The following is a 23492-nucleotide window of genomic DNA, read 5'->3' as shown; positions in this document are numbered from 1 at the left end:
AAAAATATCAACTTAAAACGAAATAAAGCACTTCCAATATGAAATGAAGGGAATACATCTTTATACTTTGTTCCTATACTTTGTTCCAAAATATAAGGTGCAGCTGCTTTTTTCGATGTTTCATTATACTAAGACATGCATACATGCATATAATTAACTAGCACATATCTATTCCCTAAATTCGTTTTTTAATCCTCCACTACCAAGATCTCTAATATCATTAAATGTATACATTGTATTTATTAGGATGATCCAAACATAGAGGTGATAATAATTTTTTCTTAGTCTTTGCGTAAATGGTAATTGCACCTTATAAATATAAGGATGGAGGAACTACAAAATAATAATGTAGACAGCATGTCTGCATCCTAAGGTCACCTTTGATGGGAGTTTCATTCTTATTAATAGGGTGTCATGTTAATATTTTTTATGATGGGCAAGGAATTAATCATATCCACACTGTTTCTTATACAACATGTCTCTTACATGTATTTCTTATAAAATTAAAAAAATAAAATTATACATTGTATAAATAATTTTAATCATAAATATATTGTTGACGTTTAATGTCGTGATTCCGGTATTTGCATAGTATGGGGATCGTTGGTACTAGGATATACGTGAGACTGAGGTAAAAAAGACGGAGGCGAGGATTTTTATACAGGTTTGGCCCTGAATTGTCAGGTAATAACCCTACATCCTGTTGGCCGAAACCGGTATTGCTCTTATTCAACATAATCACACTAGTACAATATTTGGGGTAGCCTATCTAACTGTTGTCGACATGGCGGTCTGAAGGTCTGACTCGTAGTCGACAACAGGGTAGTCTTCCTTCTCGAGTTCGTGCCCGGCAAGATCAGAGACAACGCTAGATCCCTACGGCCGGCCTCTGTAGGTATCGGATAGGGCCGATCCAGGCCTAACTCTGATGTTGATATCCGACAGCTTGTCTTGGCGTATGTTGGCTTGTATGTTGATCTATTGTTCCGTATCTGTTGATTGTGTCCCCTCCTTCTAGGGGGTCTTGTATTTATACCCATAGGTGTCCCCTTATCCAAGTAGAACTAGGGAAACCAATATGGATACAATCTGAGTAGTCCTTGTAATTCCATGTAGAACTCTGGTTGTCTTTCCTTATCCAGAACTCCTCCTATATCTGCAAGTTGTTTTCGTATAGGACATGGTATGTGGTGGGTCCTGCCGAGATTTAGTCAACTACTATTAAGTATGGTATCCATAACCTTGACATATATCATGTTGCTTACATGACACCCTTGAAAACATGATGTTTAGGGTAAGTAAATATTTAATCCCATCATGAACATAAAAATTCCATGTTATGTTTTTCCTCAAACATAACATCAATGAAAATGATTTAGGGTCAAGTTTGACATGGTCTCAACTCTGAACAGTGGAGCGTGTAACATGGGTGGTGGTTGTTTTCACGAGGAAATAAGAAAACCCAGCATGATGACAGCCACACGCATAGGGCGTCCGGTTCTAGGCGTGGTCTCCGAGCCTTTTACGGCCAAAAGATAATGTCTTTGCCATGGAAACCGACATGCATCCACCTTAACAGAGGAGCTGATGTTGATTGCAACCTCTGCATGCATGCAAACGTCCAACCGTCGACCACACCCACTCCATCCACAGTGTGGAAAAATTAAATATCTATTCTTAATTTTTACTCCATATTGCAACAAATTACAAAAGAGATGTTGGGTGTATGCAATATGAAAGGAATACTACTTACTAAAAATACTATAAATTCTATATACAGATTGGTGAATCATGTTTCTGGTACAAGAATTTATAAGCACTATATACAAGAATGTAAGCTATGGCTAATAAGCCATACGAAATAAACACAACAACCAAAAACAATTTATTAGTAAAAGTTTTATATATGTATTATTATAGGTTTAAACGCTAAGGCTAGAAAACATACCATGATAAAGAAAAAAAAATCCGAAACCAATTCTAGATTTATGTTTTAAATTTAGTTTTGGATGCAGCGGATAAGCCAATGAGCAAATGATGACATTCTTGGTGGTAGAAGGGTAAAATATCTTCTCACCGCGTTGATGAGCTCTGTATTGTGCGAACCTAAGGACCGTAGTGAAGAAAATAGTTAAATTGCATGAATAATTTGAAAAAAAAAAAGAAATATAACGGACCAATACGAACAACTCTCTGTTGTGCAGAAAAGGGAAAAAACATAAGTATCACTTGCTCCCTCCGTTTCGAAATACTAGCATCTCTTAGTTGTTTAGTAGAGATAAATATTAAGGGGAAAAAATATCAGTACCCGTCGAATAAATGATTAGGGTGTGAAAGGGTGGTGGGAGATAAAAGATAAAAAAAATTTATGGGTGATTAATGGAACAAATAGTATTCAGAATAGTGCTAGAAGTGTTTGTATATATTTAAGTATAAGTTTTAAATGCTACAATTGATTATATTTTGGAATATAATGGAGGAAGTACTTCGTACTATCCGGAAACCTTAGGGTGGGTTAATTAGGGGATAGGTTACTCTTCCACCAAATTTCTATTATGTATGTCTTCTCTTTTTTAATGTAATTAAGTGAGGGATAGCTAGCTGTCTTTAGCAAATAACGAAGTATAGCTAAACAATAGGTAAAATGTCACACCTAAACATATTAGTTATTTCTCTTTTATAATAGCTTTGTCATCCTATAGATGTTTTAAGAGATCTCTTATCAGTGCCATTTTCATGGTGCCAACGCTAAATCTAGTATCTATGTAAGATGCTCTTATTAAATGAGAGGTGTGTAGAGAGTGGGATAAATTTAGTTAAAATTTAAATCAAAGCTGGTTAAAATGGATAAGTAGTGCTATATAGTCTTTTATATTTTGAAACGAATATAATAACATTCAGTATTAGTAACTTTTTTCTGTACATACAAGTTTCCAAAGTTTCTAGAGTGTACTTACACTGGTGGAGAAACCATCTTTAGTCGGTCCGGCAAAATCCACAATAGTCCCGGATCCAAAAAGAACCGGGACTAAAGATTGTTTTTTAGTCCCGGTTATAAAAATTTTGATCTTTAGTCCCGGTTGGTAACAAAAGATGATCTTTAGTCCCGGTTCATCCCCTGTCAGATGTATGTCAGGGGGCCGAGGATCTTTAGTCCCGGTTGATGTCAATAACCGGGACTAAAGATCACCACTTTAGTCACGGTTGGTACTACCAACCGGGACTAAAGATCAAGATGTCAACCGGGACTAAAATTAAACACGTAGTATATAATCCTTATCCCTTATCCTCTCCTCCGCAGTTACGACTTAGACAGATCGAATCTCACACCTCTCCTCAGATCTATCCTCTCTAACTCTCTTCTCCAACTCCTCCCCTTCCTCCTCTCCTCCCCTTCTCTCCCCTTCCTCCTCCCATTCCCGGCCGGCTTCTCCCTTCCCATCCGGCGGGCCGGCCGGCGGCGGGGCCGCGTGCTGCGGCGGCCGGTGGGGTCACGCCCGGCGGAGGGCGGCGGCGCCGCGCCCGTCGTTCGTGGCGACCAGCGGCGGCAGCGGCTTCTTTTTTTTTTTTAATTTGTGATGATTCACTGTGATGTATTTGACTGAGAAGTTACAAATTTGTGATTCATTGTTTGGATATGTGATGTATTTGAGTAATTTCTTAGGATATTGTAATGTATTTGATTTGTGTGTATAAGTAACTTTATGATTGTGATGTGGATTTGGTGATGTGAATTTGGGATGTTAGTTAGATTTGGGGATTGATTTTGGGATTTGCCTACTTAATTCGGGAGAAAATAAAAATAAAAAAAGAAAAAGAAAAAGGAACCATCTGCACTGCCGCTATTGTCTCTTTAATTCCGGTTGATACCATCAACCGGGACTAAAGATCCCCTCTCTTTAGTCGTGTATCTTTAGTTCCGGTTATTTCAACCGGGACTAAAGATGGACATCTTTAGTCTCGGATACTTACTCCCGATTGAAAAACCGGGATTAAAGGGGGGTTCCCAACTTGGAGTAAAGATGGTTTCTCCACCAGTGTTACTAACCAATGAACGCCATCCAAAAATATAAGAAAATAAATATATATGTATTTCTAATAGGGTAACACCTATAATTGTGACAGTCGTGAGTAAAGATCTAAGTCATGACGTAATAAATTAATAATCCGAAATGAGTAGCTAGCAAGCTAATTAAACGCAGTAGTCATGGTATAACTGAGCTCACACTCCATAGTATTGTTTGTACGTGTTGGCCTGGTCAAAAAGACGACGACGTCAAATAACATGCCTCTCTATCAGTAGAAAAGCAAAAAACGTACTACCAAATAATTAATCTCACTAGCTCGACTAATAACTTTTTTTCCAGTCCAGACACGCCAAAGGAGGGTCTACGTCCTGGCAAAAAGACACTGCATGCGGAAATAGACGTACGTCCAACTGTAGAAATCAAAGCCCCCGTGCCAGAAATTTGATCCAACGGGAAAGTGATTTATTTTGTCTTTAATACTATAATTAAGCATTAGTCAGACAGGTCACTAGCTACAGAAACATGCCCTTCATTTTCGAGATGTTGGCATGCATGCATGGTCGTTAGAGTTTAATACTAGTAATATTAATCTTAAATTCGTAATATATGAAAATTGCACCGTGCTCAGTGTTTTCAAAATGTAACCTAATTTACGTTCAAAATAACTTGATTTTTAATTGAAAGGAGTAAATTGGCATGCGTCGTTTTTCACTTGATAGAAATTCCAAAAAAAAAAAGGTTTGTTTGTATAATTTCTCCAAAATCATTAGAGTTTTTTTTTATGGTGCTTCATCTTACCTTTAGTCTAGAGGTAAGAGAGCCATGGCAAATCCTAGCCATTCAATTTGATAAGTTTTTTTTTTGAAAAGAAAATATGCTCACTCCATTTCTAAATATTTGACGCTGTTGATTTTATTAAACATGTTTGACCATTTGTCTTATTCAAAAAATTTAAGTAATTATTAATTCTTTTCCTATCATTTGATTCATTGTTAAATATAATTTTATGTATACATATAGTTTTATATATTTCATATAAGTTTTTGAATAAGACGAACGGTCAAACATGTGCTAAAAAGTCAATGGTGTCAAATATTTAGAAACGGAGGGAGTATTACCCAACAAAAAGGAAAGTCCAATACATTTTTTCCCACCGTTTTCTTCTCAACAATTAATAATGAATGCTAAGTTGTTTCTTAGTACTCCAACCCTTCTTTTTTCCTGTTTCACAAATAGATCACCCAGTTAACCAGCATTCCCATACAAAGATTTGCTAATAGATCATCCTACAAACATCCAGCTTCACAACAAATTAATCATCGTCCTAGAGCACTCTAGATTTCAACAAACATCGAATAGTCCAAGAACTGGCAGATCGTGCCACCGCTGCTATGAACGGCTGCTAGCTAGATCTGCCCAGTCCATGCCATCGACCTTCCTCCACAACCTCCCAGATTCTGTGAGGGTAGGGAGATGGCTTAGAGTGAAAAAAAAAAGAGGAGAACCTATTGAGAACTCAGGAGTTAGCTTGCCAAGCTCGTCACCGCGGTCACGTCCTCGTCATCCCCATCATCGGCCACCCACGGTCATGTCGCCTTCCTCCATCTCCCAACCTCTGCAATTGGTCACCCTTCATCTCCCTTTTATCCCTCAGCCAATTCTAGCACCTCTTGAGGTTGCTGACAAAGGTAGGAGGGTTGTTGTCGCCATCGAAATAGGATGAGGCAGAGGGCCAAGGCTTTGTCATAGGTAGGGGGTTAATTATCTGTGGCGGGCCTAAATGTTTACCCGACAAAGTTAACCTCTGTCGGGTGCACATGCCGGCTCGTCACGAGCGACTAATTGTCATCTTCAATGGATTTAACTATTTACTTGTCAAAGATGACAATATATTATTATCCAATTCTTCTTTCCAGTTTTTAACATGATAGGTCGTCGTTCTTCTTAAAACATATATGAGTGTTACGTGTATAACTTTGGATAAGTTTCTGACTTCAAAAGTAAAAAAAAAAAAAGAACATGTGAGGAACATATGTGCATTGTGAATATGTAATTTTGTTGGGATTTTGGAATATATGTGTTTGTAGTAAGTGTTGTCTATTGGCTAGGAGTTATTAGGGAGAAACTAGGTCTAGGAACATATGTGCCATTTCACATAGGGCATGGCTAACAATTTTGGATGCTAGCCAAATTTTTACTTTTTTTCAAAAGAAAACTCATCACTAACGAGTGCTAATGAAAGCCCATCAACGAGGAGAATACCTGTGACGTGTGCCAGGTTAAATCATCTATGATGGGTCTAAAAAGTGCCACTCGAGTGGTAGCACCACCTGGTCATGGTGGTCAGTCTCACCTATGATGAACAATTGTATGTGGCCTGTCAGAGGCGTTGATCATCACTAAGTGTCTCCACCCATCAGAGATGAGGTGGAATCATGATTTTTCACTATTGTAATCTCTGATAGGAGCCAAAGCCATCAAAGATGGTGGCATGCATGGCAGTGTCAGTGATGACCTAGTCCGGGCGTAGTGTGTATACAGTTATATTTGTGGATGGCAGGATCTAAAGTACGCTGGTGGGAGCTATATACCCATAATTTCACCACTAGTATTCATTTTTACCACAAGAAAAAGGAAATCACACCAAGTTAAATGGATCTCGCACTGTTCTTGACTCTTGGCTTATTCCAGTCGATCTACACCCCTGGCGGCCAGGGCAGTCAACGTCAAACGACACAAGCATGGGCTGGTCAAGAAAAAAGCTTAGTACATCTGGTGATCACTTCATCCAAACACACTTGTTAGTTGTTACCTCTCCCCTAACTTTTGCTTGTGTCGCCACAGTTGTATAGCTTGTTAATTAGATCACGCCCATGTGTGATATCCATAGCTGGATTCACCAAATGCGACCGGTTAGGTGAAGTTGATCGCCAGTTTGGCTTTGATATAGTTGCCAAGTTATAATTAAGGATTACTGAGAACCAGTTGGGAGCTAAGTTGGCATCACTAATTATTTATTCAGATATGGCTTTGGATATGATATCTGTCTGAAACCTAGTTAGAGCTAGCTTAGCATATATGAATGCAGGATCAAGGAGATCAGTTAGTAGGATTGTCTAGTTGAAGAAAACGGCCAAGAGACAAGGGAAACAACACGAAGCTGGATCCTGTTGCCCATTCTTTCTCCGCAATTGGCTTGGCACTCCTTTGAATTAGAATTGTCGGCTATTTTGAATTTTGATTTTCTTTAGAACATATTTTGTTAGATTTTTACAGGTCTTCTTAGGCTGTATTCGTTCCTCTTCCCAATCCTTCTCCCTCGTGTTCCGCGCGCATGCTTTTCAAACTGCTAAACGGTGTGTTTTTTTGCAAAAAAAAATTATAGGAAAGTTGCTTAAAAAATTATATTGATATATTTTTTTTAAAAGAAGTTAATACTTAATTAATTACGCGCTAATAAACCGCTTCGTTTTTCGTACGGAGGGAATGAGTTTCTATCCCAGAGAAACAAACACAGCCATAGTGATCATAAAAAGATAGGAGGTCAACAAAAGTAACAAAGAAAATCACTAACACTAGTCCCAAAATTAAAGTTTAAAATTTAAAATTAGTTTGGAATTACTATATAAGGCATCCTTTATATCAAGGAAAAAAAATATAAGAATATTGTAGGATTTCAATCACATAAGATTTTTTTTTCTATACAGCCCTTTAAAATAAAGATTAAAAATTATTCAACCCTATCAAATTTCTAAAGAATGCGGCAATCCATATACGTTAATTTTAAATAATTTTTAGTATGAGGTCTAACCTTAAAAACTCTCTTATCCAATTTTCTGTGTATTTCCCGTAATCTAATCGAACATTTCTCTTTTTTCTCCGTATTTTATAATTAAATTCCTATCAAAATGAGCGCTTGCTCGGGTGGCAAGCGTCGCCGGTGGGCACGTTGCCCACGAGCGTTCGAACCCCAGGTTCGACACTCGTGCTCGCTCGGGGGATTTTTCCCCTATTTCCCCGGGACTGACTTCGGTTAATCCCAGCTAGGTAATAGGATACACACGCGTGCACGTTCAGTGGGACTGCACGTTTCCTGTGCAGTGAGGCCTAGTGCCTCTAATCTCATTTCTAGGATGTGTGTAAGTGTACGTTCTGAGTTGTACCCTTCTAAAAAAATATTTAGCATATTTCTCCTTTTTCTTAAATGAGCCTTACAGAATGCCCCCATCATATTGTTGATTAGTTCTTCGTGGACAGCGACGTGTGTGCATGCATGTGCGTGTGGCGCGCACCCGCGGCGTGATTAATTGGAACGCCCGTATTGTTCCATGAATCCGTGAACTCAGAGCCTGGTTTTCAGACTGTAGGCGCTGCTGTTCGAACGTGGTTTTCCCAGCCTGAAAACCAGCTTTGCTACAGTGTACACCAGGTACTGCTCGAAGGTGGTTTTCCATGCCTGCTCAAAACCGCAGGCGGTTTCAGAAAACCAGGTACCAACATACTCACAACATCCCAGCCGCTAATTGATCAGTTCTGGGCCTGTTCCTGAGCCTAAATCCTTGATAGGCCAAAGCCTATTGGAACAATTCCGGCCCAATTATCGATTTGTGCAATGTCAGCGTGTCATAGGATGTGTGGTTTGGGCTTAGGAATAAGTCCACTTCCTCCCTTAACTACTAGCCGAATCTGATTTGTATCCCTAAACCACAATAACGGATATTTTGACCCCGAACTATTGAAACCGGTGCAACTTGACTCCCTCGGTGATTTTATTGACATGGCGCTTACGTGGCGGTGTTGACCTGGTCTTCGCCCCACGTGGCGTTGACGTGGCGCTTATGTGGCATTAGCATTTTTTAAAACAGTGAGACCCATTTGTCATCCACACCAAAAAAAAAATTGTGGGACATATATGCCATCCTCTCTCTCTCCTTCCCTTCTTCCTCCTCCCTCTCTCTCTCTTATCTATCTCTCTCTTTCTCTTCCCCTTCGGCGAGCGGGTGCAGCGACGACGATGGCGGGCAGGCGGTCGATCACTGGAGTGGTGGCGGCGATGGGCAGGAGAGTGCATTCATCCCCACGCCCGGTTCCGATCCCGTAGCTGCCCACGCCATCGTCCCTGTCCCGGCTCTCTCCCCTTCTTCTACTCGCGCCATCGCGGTTAGCGAGGAGGTTGCAGTCATCAAGTCAAGGAGGACGGCGGTCCCCTCCAAAGTGACAGGAATTAGCCAACCGCAGCGGCGCCTGGCTCTCTCCCCGTCTCCTCCGTCCTCCACCACCGCCTCTCACAGGCGAAACCACCTCAAAACGCCGCACTCCCCTTCCCGTCCCACCGCTTCTCGCACCTCCTCCGCCGACCTGGTTTACCCCGGATCTCTCAACTCGCTCCAGCTCCCTTTCCCAGCCACCCTATCTACCAACGGCAACGTAGCCCGTTGTGGGGAAGAGAGACGTGAGAGACGAAGGCTGTCAGCTGACAACAGGTCTCTGGTGACCGTGCTAGCTCGAGCAAGTATTGGGGCATAGGGCACCGGCTGTGGGGTAAGTGGGAGGCCGCGATCCGTGATCCCATCGTGGGCGTTCGCATTTGGCTCGACACCTTCGAGTGGGAGGCCGGGATCTGTGATCCCGTCGAGGGCATTCACATTTGGCTCGGCACCTTCGCACATGCCTACGATGCCGCCGCATGCAACCTTTGTGGCGCTAGCACCAAGCTCAACTTCCCCTCCTCCTCCGCCACCATGACCCCACACCCCCGCAAGCACCACCCCACCACCACCGCGGCCGCTCCAGCCATCGCCAGCCCACCGCTGGCCCCCACTCGCCGAAGGGGAAGAGAAAGATAGAGATAAGGAAGAGAGAGGGGGAAGAGGATGAAGGGAAGGAGAGAGAAGATGGTATATGGGCTCCACATGTGGGTCCCATAATTTTTTTTGATGACAAATAGGTTTCACATATTTTTTTAATTCTAATGCCACATAAGCACCACATCAACGGCATGTGGGATGAAGACCAAGTTAACACCGTCACATAAGTGTCACGTTAGCAAAACTGACTTCTAAGACCGTTGAGGGAGTCAAATTACACCAGTTTCTATAGTTCGGGGATTGAGATATTGTAGATGGTGTACAAATTGGGCGAGCACAACCAAATTCCCCCTCGCTGTTGATTCTCCCCTGTTCAACAATCCCAATATTCAAATTAATGAAGGTAAAACATTTTTTTGCAGCGATCCAAGTCTCAAATAATTTATGGTTTCTTCAAAAATCCCCGAATTAACCACACTTTCTTGTACAGTACTGTGTTGTACCAGTACTATATGTTTGCACAAAAATTCGAGCCACTTGGTAACTAAAACGCCGCAGCTCCTGCGAGCCTCCTGAGTAACCTGGCGGCGTCGAGCCCGTCATCGACATCCTCAATGTGATCAGAGTTGCTCTTGATCATCTCATCCTGCTCTTCATCTTCATCGTCGTCGTCGTCGTCGTCGTCGGCGGCGGTGGCAGGGAAGCAGTGAGCGGGCGCCTGCCATTGGGAATCGTCCTCCAGGGTCACGCCGACCTCGAAGCTCATCACGAATTGCTGTATCCCTGTCTCTGCATGTGCAGCAACAGCAATGGATTGTGTTAGTAATTACTCCAATTAGTTAATTACGCATTTCAGAACATTGTGCAAGTAGAGCTAATCTGTTGCTGACCAGATTGATTACCACAGAGAGAACCTGCTGGAGAGAGGGCGCGGGGGGGGGGGGGGGGAGGGGGGCAGATTGCAATGGGGCCCGTCCAAACCCTACCCACTACGGTTAACAGACAAAACTCTGTACCCGTACCCATGCCCAACAAACAGCATGCTTAAGCATGCTTGGTGTGAACCGAATGACTCTCATATGAATAATTATTCGAAAGTTAGGTAATTTAATAAAGAGAAAAAAATCAATAATTTACCACATTAACGGTTCTCAGAGTTACACCACAAGCCATTATCAGTTAGGATCACAAATGGACTAAAAGAAAAGTATAAGAATTAAGAGATGGGTCGAAATCAACTAATACATATATATCGGGTTGGGCATGGGTTACTCACGGGTAAAAAAATGAAATCCAGCTACTGCCCACGATGTACTTTGGCTCTCGGGCGGGTGTGCCCACGAATAAAAAATCAAACCCACGCTCATGGCCATCGCCGGTTGTCCACAGATAATCGGACCTATGGGCAAAATTATCATCCCTAGGCTGTAGTGGATCTTTTGTCAAGTTAGAGTTCTGTAGATTTAGAGTTGGATGTTGCCTGTAAGTGTAGACGCCAAGAGAAGTTAAGGCTGTTATTTTGTTTCGGATACCATCTCCTAGACAGGGTGATACCTGGGGAGGGAGAGTGGTGTGTTCCTGATGTTGCTGAAAATGTTGGAAGATCTGAATAGCATGTAGTTTCTCATTTCTATTAATGGAAATGGGAGGAGCTTGACTCTCCTAGTTTCTTTAAAAAAAGATTAATTACCGGAGTTCAATTTAAACCATAAAAGATTGTTGGCTAGTAGTCTAATACTATCCTCCAATATATTCTCAAGGATGATAAAAATTACCATTTACTTGCATTTAATTGATCAACGGTGGTATTTGTACATCTATTTACTTATTAAATGAATAGAAAAAGGAGCCTCCACGTTCGCTCTCATGGCTTAGAAATTCTCATATTAATCGTAGAAAAAGAAAAATAGAGACCATATAGAAATACAATTTAGAAATAACTTAAATTTGGAATTAAAAAATAAAAATATTAGAAGAATAGTATAGAGTTCATATAGAAATATAATTAAGAAATAATAGAAATTTGAAATTAAAAATAAGGAATATTAGAAGTAGAGTATAGAGTTCATATAGGAATTTAAAACAAACTAAAATTCGGAATAAACGTAATGAAATTAAAAGTAGAGTTTAGAGTTCGTATAAAAATACAATTTACAAATAACTAAAATTCAAAATTAAAAAAAAAACATGGGAAGAAGAGTCTAAAGTCAATATAGGAATACAATTCAGAACTTAGAAGTAACTGAAATTCGAAATTAAAAATTAAAGGAAATTGAAAGATGAGTTTAGAGTACAAATAGAAATACAACTAGAAATAATAAAATTTTAGAATTAAAAATAAATAATATTGGAAGAAGGGTCGAGAGTCTATATAGAAATACAACGGGGCATTTGCAAATTTGCCACCGGTTTTTTCAATATTGCAAGGATGCCACTCAAATGATAGTTCTAGTGGCATTTTTGCAATTTTTTAGTGGCAGTTTTGCAATAACGATTCAAAGTAGTGGTAAATCTGCAATTGCCCCAAATATAGTTTACAGATAACGAAAATTCGGAATTAAAAAAATAAGAAATATTGAAAGATAAGTGTAGAATCCAAATAGGAACATAATTTAGAAATAACTAAAATTTGATATAAAAATAATTAATAACTAACATGTATATAAAATACAATATGAATATTACACATTAGTAGTTTCGTAAAGTTAGTACAACATTTGAAATTATGTTGTCATTTTTTTTTAATAATAAATTGAGAAAACATATATGCTATTACATTAGAGAAAATATAATGATGCTAGCCGCGCAATCTACACGGGCCATCATGCTAGTTTTATTTATAGAGAACAAGCGGGTAGTTAGGATGGATGTATCGATCTTGAATGGATGAGTTACAGAATTCAGATCTGGAAAGGAACTTTGCGTCCACAGATAACGGTAAGAATTCCCACCAGCCAAAATTTTAAATTTTGTTTGGATTTAGAAAAAAATTGATTAAATTCAACAAAAATCTGTTCAAAATTTCAATTATTTTGTCCTATGTTCCGAAAGAGTGAACCCTGTTACTCACAAGATACAACTCCTACTCCCTACCTTGCATATAAAATTGAGAAAATTTTACCAAACACTCACTAAATACGATATATGAAAAATGAAGTTAAATTCATCGAATCTTACTGTCGAGGAAGTTCCAGCGGACGGGGCGCCCGGTGGCGACCTCCTGGTAGTAGACGACGAACCCCAGCTTGTCCCACACGTCGCACTCGATCCCGCCGGTGCGCCACCGGCCGAGGTAGACAACGCCGCCGCCGTCGGCGAGCCAGCCCGGGCGGAGCACGCCGACGGGGAAGCGCTCGGTGCGGCAGGAGCGGGAGTCGAAGTAGAAGGTGGTGCCGTTGTCCCACTCGACGTCGTAGAGCGGGTCGTCGGCGGCGGCGAGCTGGTAGCGGATCAGGTTGAGGTTGCGCCGCCGCGGCCAGTCGTAGTAGAGGTCGGCGACACGAAGCGGCGGCCCCGTCGACGCGGCGGAGTGGTTGGTCAGGTTCGTGAACAGCCTCGCGTGGAAGACGTCCGGCCACCGCGCCGGCTTCGGCTCCGGCGGCGGCGCGTTGCCCGTCGCCGTCGCCGTCGCCGTCGCGGCGGCAAGGAGGAAGAGGAGGAGGAGGAGGAGGGGTGGCCACCGGGTGGGCGCCATGGCCGTGCGTGCTTAATGGGCCTTGGGTTTGGTTGGTGGCGGCAACAAAAATCTTATCTGCGTGTGTCGCCTTTTGTGTTGGGTGGTGGTCAGTCACTTACTCACTTATGTACGATGTTTTGCTTACGATAGTTTTACGATCAAACTTTTCTTTAACGGCTGCATGTTTCGGTCCTATGCAACTATACAATACTGCATATCCTTTTCTTAATAGATAACACCATTAAAGTTTAAATGATACTTTTTATCATTTGTTTTATTTAAAGAAAAAAGTATGAATTACCCCCTAAACTATGACGACAGTATGAATTACTCCCCTAACCACAAAACCGGATATTTTAAACCTTGAACTATCTGTACCGGATGAATAAGCCGCCTCGACCCAATCCAAAGCAGTTTTGTCCTAAGTAGCATACACGTGGCAATCGTGTCAGCATTTTTCTTTTTTAAAAATGGTGGGGCCCACCTGTCATATACTCCCACCTGTCTCTTTCCCTCCTCTTCCTCTCAATCTCTCTCTCGGGCGCCCGTCAGGAGCGCGACCCGGTGGCTGGCGGCGGGCGCAGCGGGGGCATGGTGGGCAGTGGATGTGGCGGGGGCGCAGCCGGTGGGATCGAGCCTGCCCTCCACCTGGGGATGCGGAGGATGGTGCCGGCGGCAGGCGGTGATGGCTCGGACAAGGGAGGTCGGCGATGGAGAAGGAGCCGGAGGAGGGTGCGGCGCACCAGCGTGGATGGCGCTGGTGGCAGACAGTCGACAACGATGGCCCGGCAAAGGTGGAGGCGAACCCCGTCGACGAAGGAGAAGCGGTGTCGGCGACGGCTTCCGGGATGCGTTGGTGGCAGGGAGATCCGGCGGGGGGGGGGGGGGGGGGGCGGGAGAGGAGGCGTCGGTGGCAGGGAGATCTGGCGGGGGGGGCGGGCGGGAGAGGAGGCGTCGGTGGCAGGGAGATCCGGTGGCGGGCGGCGGGAGAAGAGGCACCAGTGGCAGGGAGATCCATCATGCTCGCCGCCCGCAGTGGTCTTCCGGCTGGCCGCCCGCCCCCCACGTCCCTGCCATGGCCGCCGGCCGCCGCGCCCCATCACACCCGCCGCACGCCGCGCCCCCGCCACACCCGTCACCCTCCGCGCCCATCGCCGGTTGCTCCCGTATGATAGAGAGAGAAAGGAAGAGGGGAGAGAGAAGAGAGAGAGGAATAGGGAAAGAAGAGTATGATAGGTGGGTCCCATATTTTTTTAATATATAAAATGATGACTGGATTGCCACGCGTACGCCATGCAGAACAAAACTGCTCTGGATTGGGTCGAGGGGGATAATTTGTCCGGTATTGAAAGTTGAGGGTGAACGATGTGTGGTTTTCGAGTTTAGGTGGGTAATTCTGTCGGCCACGATAGTTCTAGGGTGGGGTAATTCGTACTTTTTCCTTATTTACATAATTAGTACAAATATGCTAAAGTATAAAAAGTCAAACATAAAATTTTCATTAATGATAAAACATATAAAAAATAAAATGGTATTTATATAATTTTTTAATACGACGAATGGTCAAATGCATGTTAAAAAATCAATAGTGTCATCTATTAAAAAAAATAAGTGAATATTTTATACACAGAAAATTTATACGTATTGAAACATCGTACGTACAAACTTTATACCTAGAAATTTTATAAATTGTGTACAATATACGTACGTATATAAACATGTAAATAAAATTATACATCGGTGTTTTACACTATATGCATTCAAACTATGTAGGTACAGATTAAAAACAAATTCAAAATGAATTAAAAGGTTTTTCAAAAAAAAACAAACTGGGCTGTGAGGCCCACGTGACTGACCTCGAGTCTAATTCGGCCTGCTCTATAAACATGAGAAAAGGCAAACACCTAGGTGCCATGGCACCCATCATTTGCATGCAACTTAAATAGTTATAGAAAAATTTAATAACATCGATTGTGATGATATAAGTCTATACATAAATATGCAGGACTAAAATTAATCTATAATTAGAGAAACAAAAGTAATAAAATCAGACAGTGAATAGTACCCGTACAGTACAGCGCAGATAAAATTTGTTATTTTTGTTTTTTTCATATGTGGATCGAATTTAAACTTGCATGTTTGTATAGTGTCTTATATTATCGTAGTCTATCTTATCAATTTTATAAAATTTTGATATAACCGTTTAAATTATATGCATACATCTAGGTGCCATGACACCTAGGTGTAGAAAATACTTTGAGTCGGTTTTTAAGTTCATTCGGTTTTAGTAATACATATTCGTGTTTGAGTCGGTTTTTAACTTTGTTCGCTTTTAGAAACACAGAAGAAGTTGTATAAAAATTATCTTTTAAAAAAATCTAGCATGCTAACTTGATTAGACGTTCAAACTCCTAACTGCAGCTCATGATTTTGTAAAAAAAACTATCCAAGCGAATTCACGTAGTGAATTAGCTAAACCGTATAATAATAATACTATTAAAATAGAATCACCCGTTGCAACACACATGTTTTTTTTTAGTAAAATAAAAAACCCGATTATCAATCGAAGCCCAAAAAAAAAAATGCAGCGCATTCGTGCGGGCCGAATTGAAAATGAAAACCAGACCTGATAATCCTTAGCAGTTAGCAATGGGGACTTGAGAGTAATCTGACGACGGTCAGCTACAACATGCATATGTCATAGCATGCTATATATAGTGGTAGGTCCCTTCAGATGTATAAGAATTAGTTATAGGAATTTTGGTAAAATTAGGTTGTTCATTGGTTATTCGGCTCCTGGGATTACAATTTCTGATTGATTGTATATGGATTAAAGATGTTTGATCAACTTCTTTGAGTGACGACATGTAGAGAGGAAGTAAGATGGTAGAAACCGTGGACAATTCTTGTATAAATATATATATATTTAGAAACGTATCCTTTTAAATAGAAATTCGTTTCACTCACGTACGCAGCTCCCTGGCCCGTACGTGCCTCTCCTGATATCAGTGAAAAGAGAGATAATGGCATAATCAAGGCAATTTCTTTCAAAGAACAACGTAACTAAACGCCGTCAAATGCAAACTGTTCCAATACTCACATCAATCTCTTTCAAAATTCCTAGCTAATAATTAACAAGGAACTAGTGAGCAGATGATGAATTTTGACTCTACGAGAATTACAATGCTCAAACAAGTTTCGATCAATTAATTGGTGTTGTTGCCGTGTTGCATATATTATGCACTCTGGCAAAATTGCAAAGTTTCTCTTTTCTGCAGTCTTCATTTTTCCTTTTTTTTTTCTCCGCTAGCAGCTAGGCAATATTTTGAAACTTTAATCATATTTAATAAATACTTTGTTCGAAAACATAGTACATGTTGATTTGTGTTGAAAAGTACTTTGATAATCGCATATATAATCTTATTAGATTTTAATAACTTACTGTAACATACAATTCTAGCATATCTGATTTAAAATGTACGTAAAATTATCTCAGTATAAGGGGGAGTACTATTGAGTATATGTATATGTACACGAAACATGCATGTAATAAATATATGTATATATTGACAACGGAACCGATTATACGGTGCAAGGAGGAAAATATGTTGAACGACTTGGTACCTAATATATATATATATTCGCACCAGAGTACAAATGACATTAATATAAACTAATTAGACTGATCCCCTAGATTAGACCTAATTACAAAAAACTAAGAAAAAATTAGCTAGGCAGCATGCAGCCATATATGCACTCATATGTACTGGCGTATTATATCTAAGATCAAAATTCTAATCTTCTTCTTGATTGCACCTAATTAATAAGCATCCATCTAGCTTGTTGCTATCAATTACGTTGATGGTTCTGCAGAAGAAAAAAAAATAAAAACACAAATCAGAATACAGAACTCGTCGGAGATTCAGGATTGATGAATATAACATTATAACATGTCTTATTTTTTTCATAAAGAATTGTTAATTCATGTTTACCGGGAGATGGAGATGGAGCAGCAGCAGGAGTAGAAGCAGGCATCAACGGTGGCACTGGTCCCGCTGTCAAAATTAACACAGCATTGAGAAAAAAGTTGGAAAAGTAGAACACACCTAATTAAAAAGATATACTACCTCCGTTTTTTAATAGATGACGCCGTTAACTTTTTCTCACATGTTTGACTATTCGTCTTATTTAAAAAATTTATGCAAATGTATAAGATATAAATCACACTTAAAGTACTATGAGTGATAAAACAACTCATAACAAAATAAATTATAATTATGTAAATTTTTTGTTATGAGTTGTTTTATCATTCATAGTACTTTAAGTGTGATTTATACATTTGCATAATTTTTTTGAATAAGAGGAATGGTCAAACATGTGAGAAAAAATCAATGGCGTCATTTATTAAAAAAAGGAGGGAGTATATGCAAAATTCGCGAAACTACTAGCTAGAAAAGAGAAAGGAAACTAAGACTTACTGAAGCACTTGGTGAGAGCCTCAACAGGCGGGGCAACGCCGCAGGTGACCGGAAGAGACATCATGCGCGTGAGATCGATCGGCGCCGGCATGAGCTTGCTGATGTTGCCGTTGATGCCGTGGCAGAGGCAGATGGGCGCCTTCTCCACGAGCGACTTGAATCCGTCGCAGCAGACGCTTGGGGGAGCCGGCACATCGGCCTTGGTGACGTACTCCACGCACGGCATCAGCGCCATCAACGACGACAAGCACTCCGTTGGCTGCTGTGGTGCGATAGGCGCTGCAGCCAGTGCGCTCTGGGAGCTAATGGGGATTCGTGCTGGTGCACCTGGTGATCCCGGTGTGATGGAAAATGACGGCAATGGTGGCAATGGTGGTAGCTCCGGGATTTGGATCGTCGGAAGTGTCGGCAGTTGTGGAAGCCCGGGGATTTGGATTGTCGGAAGTTGTGGCAATGTCGGAAGCCCTGGGATTTGGATTGTTGGAAGTGGAGGCAGTTGTGGAAGGCTTGGGATTTGGATCGTTGGAAGTGGTTGCAATGGCGAAAGCCCGGGGATTTGGATTGTCGGAAGTGGTTGCAATGGTGGGAGACTTGGGATTTGGATCGTTGGAAGTTGGGGCAACGGTGGGAGACCTGGGATTTGGATCGTCGGGAGTGGTTGCAATGGGGGCAGACCTGGCAATCCAACCAGCGAAGCTGATGGCTGGATCACGTCGGCATTTGCGACGGTTGGCTTGAACACCTGGGCGTCCCTGACGGCTGCCGACGGCTGCAGCGAGGAGACGGCGAAGAGCGCGAAGAAGACGACGAGGAGGATGGTCTTGAAAGGCGCCATCTTCATCTGCTTGCGAAAGCTGCGTTTCGATCTGTACGTGGGTTGGTGTTCGTTGGTCCATGGCATACAGCTGGTTATAAAGTGGTTACGGTTTGCAGATAAGAGAGTTTAAACACTTGTTGTAATGACACAGGTCTGTTTAATTACCTTTCAAGTATATACGTCGATCTCTCACGTGTGGATTAATTAGCAAGTATATACATCTTTATATCTGCATTATTATCCGGTTATCTCAGTCTTAACGCGCACTGTTTCTCTCTGATGGAAGCAGACCCTCTAATTTAACTGCACATGCAGTTGAGTCACTGACATGTGCAGTTAAGTTAGAGGTCCCTTTCCGTGGTTGATCGCAGAACGATGGCTCTTCATTACATTGCTAGGACTTTATTTGGTCGTGTTCACATACATACGTTGTCAGCCAGGTCTTCAGGTATTATGTTTGTAATAATTAAGCAGTTGGATTTTTAGTAAACTCTTTTTATCAACGGATGGCGTTGTGTGTGTAAGGTGTAAGGCTCTCAGCACTCTTAGATTTTGTATGTACTAGATCCTGGGGCGCGCCTTTGCGCGCCGCCTGAAGGGCCAGCGAAGCAACGAAGCGGGAAATTAGTGGTGATGCTATGATGGGAAAGAAGCTTTTTTTTTTGGGATAGTTGATTGTGGCGAGGGATGTACCGTACGTGTTATCCGTGATGGACTGACCAAAAAGAACAGTGTGTGGCATGGTCTCCAGGCAAGCAGCTGGATCAGGTGAAGGCAAAGAACACGCTCAACAGATCTGAAGAAAACGACTCAGAGGAGCATACTGTAAATATATGTCTACCAGCACGGACGTATATAAACAGGAACAATTTAGATTAGCTCATTCGTGCATATTAATAGTATCCTAATCAGTAAGCTATCTTGCATGATAAAAACAACAAATATCATACGATAGCTACAAAACAATGGGCAGTTCACTATCAACGTTCAGCATTCATATTCAAACCTCAGTTTGTTATTCATCAGTTTGCTAAATAAGGATAGAAGCTTATACTTTGGAAGAGTGTCTCCCGGCTTATCCAATAATAATGCTCATTGTATAGGGGCATAAATGGCCAGAGAGTACAAATCTTTTCCCATAAGGGCAGATAACATTCAATAAAAAACTATTGAAATAATTCATTAACAGAAAAGTCAGATGCTACAAAGCCACAAATATTCTGCCAGTTCAACTACACGTTGTTTCTAAGAGCAAGTTCAATAGTATAACCAACTACTAGCTCCAATTTATCTATAGCCAATCTAATAGCTCATTCATACAATAGTTACATACTACACTATTAATACTTGGTCCTACCTGTCATACACACACTGTGTATTAGATTCCGTGCTACAGCTGGCTACAAATCTGTAGCCCGCTGCCCTTCTCTCCTCATTTATTTCCTTAAAATATATTTGCAGCTGGCTTATAGCCCGCTACTGTATCTGCTCTAAATATCTCCAATAGTTATTGAATCTATCACCTGCTCTGCTGAGAAGTAAAAAAAAAAGAGCTGACCATCTAATGTACAGATCACTTGGAGTAGTTGACAATCCTGATCCTAACCCTCATTGATGAGATGTAAATTTGTGAGCCACGATGACTTCATGTGAGGCATCGGTAGGTGATGATTGTGCTATTGATGTAGCAACATCCTCAAAACTGTTTCTTCGCATCTTAAAGTCACTGCAAACAATTTTGCTTATAGACACTGGAAAGGGTTAGGGAATCATTTTGCTAGTTTCTTCTATTCCTGAAAACACTATAAACAATTTTGCTTGTGGAAACTGAACAGGGTTAGGGAATCATTTTGCTTGATGAGAAGAGCCTTGATGTTAACCAGGAATCAGAAAAATGGGCAATACCAGCAAAGACAAGGTGAAGCAGACATACCTCATTATTTCACCATACCCCTCTCCATAGGAAATTATGGAAGAGAAAGAGAGTAAAATACCCTGCAGTAAACACAAATTGCCAGGTAAGTGCATTTCAAAAACATAAAAGAATCTAGTCGGTTCAATGATCTACCTCAGGACAGTCCTAAGAATCACAAAACACAAAATGGAAGATGCATGTACATCGTAGCGTGTTATAAAACACATTGGATATCACTACTTTTTCTAAAAAGTTCCTGGAAACTACACCAAGAATTGTGACTGATGAGAGAAAGCACACATGAAAAGAACCAATTCATCAACAGCGAATGCAAGGCGGCAAGCTTATCAGGTGACTGAATCAGATATCCAAGAGCTTTTCAAACGGATAAACTAAAAGCACTATTAAAATGGTACGTAATTTGCCATTTGAAATGCACCATATCTGCTATATCGCTATTTATGTAGCACTGCAAGCATATTTTTGCTATCAAAACCTATTTCACTGATTATATAGAAAAGGTACATAGGCATAATTTCTTCTATTTAGATGCTCAATTAGAAAAGAACACAGTAGTGCCGTGAAGAGATAATATATCTATTTCTAGTGAGTCTAGAGGTGTTACTGGTCCTGAAGAGATAACTGAGTAGTTCTTAATAATTCTCACAATTTAGAACCCAAGACCAAATTGTAGAACACATGCATTAATAGCTAGTTACCTGCATGAAAGCTAGTGTATATTGAATTGGTTTCCATGATTAGAGTGTTGCCAATCATAAAAATCAGGCAAACCAAGTTATCATGTGTCAATGCTTGTGCCAAATTAAGAATGCATGGACAATTAAATCCTGTGCGATAAAAGAAACTGATTCATACAAACAGGTGAAATAAATCAACTCACATGCATTGGTTGCATGAGTATCAAGATGATTGCATCCACAATCCAAACCTTAATTGGATGAATTGGTTCTTAATTAAGTAAATGTAGGGCATAAAATAAATAACATAGAATTATTCTTAGCTTGAAAAGTTATATTGACATTCTGTCATAAATGCAACATGTAGAAACCTAAACATAGGTGCACCAAACCATCTCTCCCTGAAAGATGACTCTTTGACAACTATTGGTATGATATCCATCTAGATACCTCGAAGAAGATGGGGATGCCAAGAATAAACAATATACCTACATATAATATCTGAGCACCTACTACATAAAATGGAAGGGAAAAACACCAAGATCATAGGCAAGCCCAGATAACAGCCATCGCTTTGACGACATTAATCATCCTACTTGAATTGAAAAAAAAAAAGAGAAAGCATCAATTGTTTAGCGCCCAAGGATTAGACTAAAAGTGAGGCTCAAATTAGAGAAATTTTTTTTACTAAATGGGTTACTAATAATATAACAAAGCACTATTCTAGGTACATATATGCCAGCGCATACTCTGATCGTAAATTGGTTGTGTCAAAGAGCAGGGGTTAGCAGAGGAGGCAGAAAAGAAAGGATAAGGTGGACTATTTCCATTTAAGAATATATTGCCACTAATCTGCACCAGAAGAACTATTGCAGGTAGATATCTATGCACAACAATTAGCAAATTAAGGAACTGCAAGAATTATGCAAGGATGATTTTGTAATCAAAATGATATGAGAAGTAAATAGATGAGTGGTGCTGGAGAGGCAAGTCAGGCCATTGGTACCTATCTTTCCATGCTGAATTCTTCTTCGATTTAGAAATTCGTAATGGTTGGACACCTCTACCTGTCTTTCATCAAGGAATGCATCCTATATTCCCATTCTGATGTTCTGTAAAAAAATATACAGTTCCGATCATTTATTAGTGCATATACTATCTATGAAGCAAAGAGAGAGGGAGTAGGAGAGAGAGCAAGACGCTAAAAATGCAAATCGTTAGTTTTGTCATGTAGAGTACAGATAACACATCCTCTTTTGTACCGTTTGGTTGGTTATATTTTCTTGCATGTAAATTATTGTAATGTAATAAAAAAAACTATGCGTAACATAGCAGATTAGGTTGTCCTTCACAGCAATCAGCCAAGAAATTCCAAAGCAGAAACAAATATCTGCAACTGATGACAAAGAACAGCTATATATCCCCAACTGTATCTGAAGCGTGCTCTTTTGCAGACCTTAAAAACTACAGGATGCATAGCCACTTGCTTGAACTTTAGAGAAAAACAAATCCAGTTAAAAATAACCTAAAAATATGTAGGATTGGAGGAAGGGGAGATGATACCTGTGGAAGTGAGAAAGGGTTTGATGGTGCTGGCGGCTGGAGCAGATGAAGGAAACGGATAGTACTTATCGCTTGCGAGGCAGTGGAGCAGCTTGGGATGGACTTGGCAGCAATGAGTGAAGCGAAGGTCTTGGTGCTCGCTAGCAGCTTGCTCTGCGCGAAGATGACGTCCTTGAGTCGTTGGATCTTGAGCTGCGGCAATCATGTCCTTAGCCTGTAGGTCGAGCCGGCGCACCACATCCCCCGCCTACGGCGCTGGGTCCCAGAGCTCCACCACCCAACCTCCTCATTTGCCAGCCGCTTGCTCTACATAAATCAACCGCTCGCCGGAACGAAGAGGTTAGGTGAGGAGGGCATGCGGTAGCGGATGAGGCCTGCCTGGCGGCGGCGGCGGGGGCGCCTGTTGCTGGCCGATTTCCTCAATCGCGCCGGCAGTCGCGGCAGCCCCACCTCCTCGCGACCTGCTCGTCTCCATCTGCGCGTGCTCCAGAGCCTCCGCCGGCGTCGGCG

General features: G+C 41.2%; 2 protein-coding genes across 2 annotated transcripts; both read right to left on the bottom strand.

Moving 5' to 3' along the window:
- Positions 1-10233: 10233 nt before the first annotated feature.
- On the bottom strand, positions 10234-13587 carry LOC127778598 (uncharacterized protein At4g14100-like). Its single transcript, XM_052305216.1, has 2 exons — positions 13013-13587; positions 10234-10624 (listed from the first exon to the last, which is right to left on the bottom strand). The coding sequence occupies exons 1-2, from the start codon at positions 13527-13529 to the stop codon at positions 10380-10382; spliced, it is 762 nt and encodes a 253-aa protein (XP_052161176.1). The 5' UTR covers positions 13530-13587; the 3' UTR covers positions 10234-10379.
- Positions 13588-17364: 3777 nt separating this feature from the next.
- On the bottom strand, positions 17365-18890 carry LOC127780227 (uncharacterized). Its single transcript, XM_052307158.1, has 4 exons — positions 18568-18890; positions 17990-18495; positions 17504-17566; positions 17365-17378 (listed from the first exon to the last, which is right to left on the bottom strand). Exons 1-4 carry the CDS (start codon positions 18888-18890, stop codon positions 17365-17367), a joined length of 906 nt encoding a protein of 301 aa, XP_052163118.1.
- Positions 18891-23492: the final 4602 nt, after the last annotated feature.

Source organism: Oryza glaberrima, chromosome 7, assembly GCF_000147395.1.
Source record: "Oryza glaberrima chromosome 7, OglaRS2, whole genome shotgun sequence".
NCBI classification, from domain to species: domain Eukaryota; kingdom Viridiplantae; phylum Streptophyta; class Magnoliopsida; order Poales; family Poaceae; genus Oryza; species Oryza glaberrima.
Note: the sequence above shows the minus strand (reverse complement) of the source record. Positions and strands in the feature narration are given on the sequence as shown.